General features: G+C 35.2%; 1 protein-coding gene across 1 annotated transcript; it reads right to left on the bottom strand.

The window, feature by feature from the left end:
• Positions 1 to 4583: 4583 nt before the first annotated feature.
• Positions 4584 to 6200, bottom strand: LOC133518319 (uncharacterized). The gene has a single exon (XM_061851992.1). It carries the CDS (start codon positions 6070 to 6072, stop codon positions 4771 to 4773), a length of 1302 nt encoding a protein of 433 aa, XP_061707976.1. The 5' UTR covers positions 6073 to 6200; the 3' UTR covers positions 4584 to 4770.
• Positions 6201 to 9353: the final 3153 nt, after the last annotated feature.

Raw genomic sequence — 9353 nt, forward strand, 5'->3', positions numbered from 1 at the left:
GCAGGAAGGCCAAAATGAACAGATTGGTAGCTGCTTTCTGATCAACGGAGCGCCTGGCGTCCGATGGCTCGTTGGATGGATGACATTTGGAGGTACGTGGGTCACCTCTGGATGAGATTAGCTCAGGAACGGAACAAGTGGCGTACAAGACTGGTTACATACTGAGAGTGTCCCTGCTTCGATCGCGCAACTACGTACATTTCAACTCTTTTGTAGTGCAGAGTACCATCAAGTGCGCCGGCCTCTAGCCCAAGGGTTTCGTGTTTTGGAGGTTCTGGTGAAAACTGCCGATATTCACACAAGAGCAGTCGATTCACCGGAGCCACCGTTCTGTCACCAAATTAGTGTTTAGTCTATAAGATATAATAATAATATGGGCCTTATTGCCTGACATAAATTAAAAAATATAATTAGGATGGGTGTGCCGTCAAATGTGTGGTGACTTCTCATATTGTATGCCTAATTTAAGTGTGTAAATGATCTGTGACCTGATACCATCATCTAATCAAAGACGACACAAAAGGAGTTATGAGTAACGAGTGACTTGCAAACTGTGCTTGTATGTGTGAGGTTGATTTGCAGAATCCATGTGTGTGTGTAATGTTGACTTGCAAAGTTTATATGTGTGAGATCTCGTTAGAGATCTTTGTGCGTAAGTAAATAAGGCGTATTCTGATTATAATAACAGGTTTTAAATTTGACCTGGATTTGTTATGGATATGATATGTCAGTATCAAAAGTGACGTTTCGGCTGACAAAAGAGATTATTGACAGTTACAGATGATATCCATAAAAGGACCGGATCAAAATCATAAACATTTATTACAACCAGAATACGCCTTCAATAAATAGTATCCACTTTGATATTTGGCTAACTCCTTATTTTGCAGGAGATTGAAGTGCGTTTTAATGACATCACACTAGCCCGTAGAGGTTACTTATACACGTTGGTATACAGGGAGTAACATATTTCTACTAAGTTAATGGTATTACATTTTGACAAGTATTGTTAGTAATTACGTCTGCAAGCTGTTTCGTCGCTTTTAACTCTTACGTTTGTACACATACTCCACTTACTGCAGTAGAGCAGAAGGAGTAAAGCACTTCCTTTCTTGACTGTGTCTGAGCGACGTACGTAAATCGTATGTAAGGCTCCTACAACTCTTCTACAGTTCATCTTTAATTTACAGAGATTTTTTTCTGATAAGTCAAAAAGTAACTACTGCGCGCCTATTTTCACATCACTGACAATTCTCAGTAGATTGTCGATAAGTAAAGTTAATACATAGCGTCAATACATATTTACTTGTTAGACCATCAATGTTCGGCGACCTGTCATCGTTAGATGACAATATTTACAATGGTGAAACCGGGGCCAGATTTCTAGAAAATAAGCCATTACTGTCGACGCCAAACAAAAACTTCCAGTTTCTCGGTCTGAAATTCAATTATATATTGTCAAAGGAGCAAATTAGAAGCTAAGTAGAATTCTGTAAACGTCTCTCACAGTAACAGGCTTTGGAGACTTCCTGCAGATTTTCTAGAGCAATTTGCACGTACCAGGTATAACTGGCTTACTGGCTCACTATGACGGATAAATATTGGAACTGGATTGTTTCAGCTTTTGTTTTTAAGAGATGTAAAGCCAGGAAAATATAAGGGAGAAAAGATATGGCGCGCCGCGCAAAACTAGCAACAGAAGATTTGATCGTCAAGCGGGCTATCGTACTCAAAAATATAACCTGCTGCAATTGCATCATGAAATAGATATTCAATTCAATTCAATTCAATTCAAATACACTTTATTCATGTAGGCCTAGCAACAAGCACTTATGAATAGTAAGACAGTATTACATATAATTATCTTAATCTAATTATCAGAGCAATTTATTGATGTTGTAAATATTATTCCATATATAATACTAATGAATATAATTCATAGATCAAATTTAATACTAAAAATTTCACAAAATATAGTCAAACAAAAAAAAATTTATAAAAAATGCTAGTCTAGATTGTTTCTAGAATAAATTCTAAATGTCAAACAAATATAATAAAAACAACAAAGGAAGTACATGCATTGGAATATCCATTTCATCATAATTATTATAATAAATAATTAATCATTTCGAATCACAATTAATTCCACGTTGTTTTATCATTCATGTAGTCTTGTGTGGTATAATAAGCTTTAGAAATAAGTTTACGCTTTACATGATTCTTAAATTGATTAATTAATAACTCAGTAATATGGTTTGGAAGTTTATTATAAAATCTCACACAATTACCCATGAATGATTTTTTTAATTTTATGGAGCCGAGTGAAGGGCACTGCGAGCTTATTTTTATTTCTAGTATTAATATTATGAATGTCACAATTTTTCTTAAAATCAGCAATATTTTTATGCACATACAGAATATTCTCATAAATGTATTGACAGTGCACTGTCATTATGTCAATTTCCTTAAATTTATCTCTAAGTGAGTCCATATGGTTCATTTTATATATTGCTCGAATAGCCCTCTTCTGCAGAACAAAAATGGTATTTATCTCTGAAGCACCACCCCACAGTAAAATACCATATGACATAATGCTATGGAAGTAACTAAAATATACTAATCGAGCTGTTTTGACATCAGTTAACTGACGGATTTTGCTTACTGCAAAAGCTGCTGAACTCAGTCTATTCGAAAGAGTAGCAATATGGGGACTCCACTGGAGTTTAGAATCTAAAGTTATACCAAGAAAAACTGTACTATCAACTAATTCCAATTCCTCATCCTTCACAATGACACTTGTTTGTACATGCCTTACATTACTAGTGACAAACTTAATACATTTAGTCTTATTCTCATTTAACAATAAATTATTAACATTGAACCAATTTACTACTTTAGAAATAGCATCGTTTACATCATTGTAAGCTTGTTGCTGTCGTTTGACTTTGAAAATAAGTGAAGTGTCGTCTGCAAACAATACTATATCATGGTGGGTCTTTACAAGGAATGGCAAGTCATTTATGTAGATAAGGAACAGGAAAGGTCCCAATATTGACCCCTGTGGTACACCCATAGAGACCAATGACCCCGGTGATCGCTGTCCATTCACATCGACCCTTTGTATTCTATCATTTAAGTAGGACTTAAGTAAATCCAGTGCCGCTCCTCTAACTCCATAATAGTGTAGTTTCCTGATTAATGTTTCATGACAAACGCAGTCGAAGGCCTTAGACAAATCACAGAAGATACCTATAGCATCTCGTGACTCCTCCCAGGCATCGAAGATATGCTTAATTAGCTCAACACCAGCATCGGTTGTCGAGCGACCCCGTGTAAAACCAAACTGCTTATTATGCATTAAATTATTGACGTTAAAACGTCGTACTAATTGAGAAAGAATTAATTTTTCAAAAATCTTACCGAACGTTGGTAGCACAGATATCGGTCTAAAGTTAGTGGGGTCAGAGTTGCTACCCGATTTAAATAAAGGAGTTATTTTACTATGTTTCATTAAATCAGGAAACTCGCCGCAATCAACACTGTTGTTAAATATAATTACTAAGTCAGGCGCTATAATTTCTACTAAGGATTTGACAGCATGGACAGAGACTCCCCAGAGGTCATTCGTTTTTTTGACATTAACCCATAAGCCACAAATCCACCTCACACCCGACAATTTACACTTCTATAAACATGCCTTTACAAAAATAATATCTATTTAAACCCAAATCCCTCTAAATGCCAAGCAACGCCTTTGTTGACAAGGCGTCAGGCGAGATTTGAGGCCGACACCTCATTAACTTGATTATATTCTACCTCCACGTATTATGAAAGTTTGGAAATATTTACACAACTGTTCAAGCTTTCGACTAAAACTAACCAGCTTAAATGCACTTCGACATCTGTAAGGAACATACGGGATGAAGATCTCACGTAGACTGGTTCACTTTTAGCGATCGCTGGCTTGCGGTCTGCCATTGGAATGACCGGTAGATCTCTTCACAACATTGACGGCTAAACAACAACCTCCCCTATATCCTTAAAATTAAAGTCGACATTACATAAATCAGTTTCCGATGTGTCTAGTCATGAAAAAAGCGGCGTCTTGTTTGGAAGGCAGTGTAATTTATTTTTTAGGGCCCGTTGAAAGAATCCTTTGACTTTGAAGGCGTATAGCGGGCCCGTAATGTTTGTTTTATATCCCATATAATTAATGAGTCTTGAACGCTGAAAAGCTTGGCTTATAAAGTTTAGGTTTTCAGGAAAGTGTATGAAATATTAAATGTGCGAAAAGATGTTTTACACTTCCATGAAAGTGCATTTCCATTCAAGTATATAAGTAGGTGTCTTGTAAGTAGCTTTCAAGTTACCCAGTGCAAAAAAAGTTATTTACATCAATTTCATTACATTATTTATTATTATTTACAGCTTCCCCAGTTTTTGCAGTCTCTTTCTAATAAAAGACATCGAAGAGGAGCGTCCGCTAGTAATATTATTTGTGAACTATTATGAAACAGACTTAAAATATGCTTAGTTCGTTGCGAATATTAAATATCTAATTAACATGGTCGCTCTAAACGCTGTAGGTGCTGACTTGATAGGGTTTATGTGTCGTTTTAAGGGTAAGAAATAAAATAAATTGGACATACTGGACAAGAGACCGATGACCATTTGACAATACATAAATATTTAATAAACATATTTAACTGTTTTATCACAGCAACTTAAACAAGAAGACTTAAAGAATATATCATTAACGTACAATAGTAATCACTGCGTGATATTCAGTGGACTTGGGTTGAATACATCTGCAAACGGGTTAATGTCGCCGTCATAATAGCACACCTGGATGCTTAAATGATCTTTTTCCGACATCTTTGCTGCAAATTTTAAGCGACATTTAAGATCTTCCAATTCATCTTTATCTGTTTCTGCTTCAATGAATAAACTGTATAAATTGCAACACTTTTCTATAAGCATAAAGATACTATTGTCACTTGCTCGTACTCCGTATTCGTTTTGGTCACGTTGGTGGCATATGTGTATATTTTCTAAAGTACGACATTTCGACAATGAATTAAAGATATTGTCGTAATCTATGTCTCTTAAACAAAGCCTTAGATTCTTTAGCTTTGTCTCATGCAGGTTGGTAAATAAAGACAGTGTGCAATCGTTGCCGAGGCACAAAGTGTCACGATTTTTAACGAACACATCAAGAGTGTGCAACTTTTCACATTGTGAGAAAAGATGGCCAAAAAAGTCGTCTTTTAAAAGTACGTTCTTGACACTTAAAAATTTAATATTTTTAAATAATCCAAGTTCTATTTTTTGAGTAATGGGCTGATCCCATTCTGCCAAATGGCCTTTTCTACAAACATCAGTCAGCGTAACATTTTCTGGTATATTATCTACAAATCCATCGAAAGTATCGCAAGAGTCTATGCAGTACCAATTGCTCGGTGATTGAATTATGTTAGTTTTGGTTTTTCTGTGCATGCAAACGTAAGTGGGGAAATAATCAGTTAACTCAAAAACCAATTTATTAAAAAAATCATCGTCGAAGACGGTCAAGTTAACATTCCAAGCTTTAAAAACAATGTTTCCTCTTATATTGAAATTTACAAGCAATTGTGACTGGACATGTATTCCTAAATTGCAGCAGGAATTTGGCTTAAAAATTTCACCAATTTTAGGAGATACGCAGATATGTATAATGCCATTAGAATGCATTATGAATATGTACTCTATTTGCCTGTACTTCAAATTGGTAATTCCTCCTAGCCAGTTAAACGGACGATGGTTTCGTTCAGAAATTCTGTGACAATAACGAAAAATGTAACTTAGTTTTTCGAAATTATTGTATAATTCTCCTCCAAGATCTGTAAACGGTTCATATTCCTCACAACTCATGCTATGGCAATGTCGGCACCGATCGGCAAGCGTTATTTTTAAATCCTTGGTCAAAGGTATATTTTCCATAAATTTAATTGGAAGTTCTAATTCTTGAAACTGCAATAAAATAAAATGAACCTTCTCAAATTTTTGTTTTTTAAATAGTTCCGAAATGTTCATCCAGGCTTTATGTTTATGAGGACCAAGCCTGCTTAATATCTGGGATGGTTTGAAAAAAGGAGGCTTAAAGAAATTTATACCAATATTTTTTATGCTTTCGCAACAAATCTTATCCAAATCACATAAGAAAACTTTAGTAAATGTAACGTCCAAGGTTTTGAGGTTAATGAAAGTTTCTTTGTAAGGTCTGAGCTGATCAGCCGTAAGATCTTTTATCCCACTTAAATTTAGTTCCACAATATTTGCAGACATGTTTTGAAAAAGGTCTAATTTAAGTGTCTTCACCGTAGCAAATGTACTTCTGGATAAATCAATCTTACCCACCAAACATGGTTCAAAAAACGGTTTCAGCTCATCTATGCTATACACGTTTATTTTTGTCTTCGTATCCAAAAACGAGAATATTATGGTACAAATCTCAGTTGGTAAATTTAATAAATTCATTTTGTCACTAGTTGGAAAACAAAGAATTATTCTATGATAATTATTGCCACTTTTTTAAGATTTTGATTGATGTTGTCAAAATCTTACATTATGACAAGTGCCAACAGTAGCAATAATCATAGACTTACCATGTCAAGTAAACAGTCTGAATAAGTGTACACTATCAACCCTAGAGTCGCTACACGAATGCGGCCATTCCTATTTTACTACTTTAACTTTATAAACTATATATATACTTTAACTACATAAACAAATAGCTACGGACTGCATGAAGCTGATGGGTTATTCCGACTAGTTACCACTGAACCGAGTTGGTGGTAACCAGTGGGATTTTTATTTTCCTAGTAGTTACCACCAAAATTTGGTAAGCGTTCAATACTAATAGAAACAGTATAATTTTGACGACTGGTTTGGCCTAGTGGGTAGTGACCCTGCCTACGAAGCCGATGGTCCCGGGTTCAAATCCTGGTAAGGGCATTTATTCGTGTGATGAGCATGGATATATGTTCCTGAGTCATGGGTATTTTGTATGTATTTAAGTATTTATAAATATTTATATATTATATATATCGTTTTCTAAGTACCCTCAACATAAGCCTTATTGAGCTTACTGTGGGACTTAGTCAATTTGTGTAATAATGTCCTATAATATTTATTTATAAATATGGAGTGCTTTCATCAATAATTAATTATAAATTAATTATTTATTCGTTTAATTATAACTCGATTACTGTTTAAGTAAACTCAAAAGCCTTAAAAGTGATAAAAAATTGTCGGTATTTGACTGATTTTTTTGGGAAAAAAAAATCCCAGTAATTACCACCAGCTTGGTTTGGTGGTAACTAGTGGGTTTTTGCCCCAGTAGTTACCAGTGGTAAAAGGTGGGAAAAGCATTCCCAGTAGTTACCACTGGTAACAACTTGGTGGTAACTAGTGGGAATAACCCAAGCTGATTTGGATTATGTTAATTATGTAAAATTGCAACAAAAAATTAGTTTTACCTCCGAAATTCGCTACTTTCTTGTACAAAAACCACCGCGTAACATCTGTACAAACCGCCTGAGATGAATGATAAACCCATAGACTCGGCCCGATTCTAACGTTAATTCATTCATTCAATATTTTAAAATTATGGCTTCAGTCCAGTCGGACTATTTCGCCAGTATCAAGGTATTAGGAGCTTTAAATACGACTAAAATTGTACGGTTAGTACAAGACAGTGTACGATGATTTTATCAGCTTTTGTATATTGATAGCTGGACTTTGCAAGTAGCACGTGGACTACCGGCCGTTGAGTCCAAAATGATGGTTAAACGCGTTTCCAGATTAATTCTCCATTCACTGCACACTACCACATTAGTTTACTGTATAATGAGCTATCAATATTATACTAAACAATATTAATGAACAAAAAACAAAGGAATTAATCACGAGGCATGTAATTACACGAATTTTTAAAGGAATGCGTGCATAAAAATAACAATATGATAGATATTTTGCCGCTACTTATGCACTTCTAAAATTTACTAGAAGGTACGTCAGTATGAATCAGTAGTATCAACTTATGATATTTTTTCTCTTCTAATACCCTTAATTAACGCATTGTTAAAAGATACCAAAATGCTGCTACCAAGGCATCCCGGAGGACCTCTTTACCAATCTGACACCTGACGCGATCGGTTGGCTGCGTGGCCTAGATGGCGACTTACAATAAGTTATACTTTAAGTTATAATATTGCCTACAATGTTACGATTAAATAAATATAACTGTAACTACAGCAATATTATTATTGCATAGAGCACAGTCAACAAAGCATTTTATTATCAAACACGTACTAGCGTTACGAGAGGCTGGTTACGTGAAAAATATAACGTCTCATAGCCGTTTAAACTGTATGAAACTGGGCAAATGTGCCTCGAATTTAAATGCGTCTTAAAGACAACAGCTTATTTTTTAAACTAGTTCACTGTAATATCAAAAAACGCTATATGTATATATTTGCATAATGGCTGGATGGAAGGGTGTTCAATGTAGATCAGTTCTTCGAATAATTTTAACGAGAGCCAATATTATAATGGCTATTTTCGTATCAACGTTTAGAGCGTTCTAACGGACTCCAAGCCTTGTCGGTGACCCTGACTACGAAGCAGAAGATCCCGGATTGAAATTCTGTCGTCGATTTGTGTAAGATTCTCCTTATAATATTAATTAATTATTAAAACAGGAAAAAGCAAAGATTTAAGAATATATTGTTTGGACGTACTCAGCTCACGACTGTCCAAGCCTAATGGGCATGAAAGAGACCGCGTCATGTGACTCATGCGTCAAAGAAAGAGTCAACGTACGCGTTACCCGTGTGGGCGTACGATTGACGAAAAGATCGGCGTCATAAAACACCCGTTTCTTTTTAACACCTAGCTATTGAAAGAGACAGACAATGTCATTATCACAACATTACGTAGACAAATCCAACTATAATTATCCTTACTAATGTTTCAAGCATCCATCAGCATAACTTATTTTCATGTAATACAATTTCGAGCCTCAATTTTTTGATAGACATCAGTAATATGATTTCTTATAAGTATATTATAGGAAGGAGAAATCATTCTCGATTTTTACTGCGAGATTCAATTTTATAATGAAACTCCAAGTATGATTGCAAATCTTTTACACCGAAAATTAGCTGTTATAAGTAAAGTGCACTTTCTATAACCTCATTTTTCTGCGGGCCTAGAATAATATTTCCCGGAGCTACGAAATCCAGAGCTAGCGGACCGGAAACGTGTTGCCAAGTCGGATACGACGACAAACAACTTCCGGTGCTCGAGTACAC

This window comes from Cydia pomonella, chromosome 5 (genome assembly GCF_033807575.1).
Source record: "Cydia pomonella isolate Wapato2018A chromosome 5, ilCydPomo1, whole genome shotgun sequence".
NCBI lineage: Eukaryota > Metazoa > Arthropoda > Insecta > Lepidoptera > Tortricidae > Cydia > Cydia pomonella.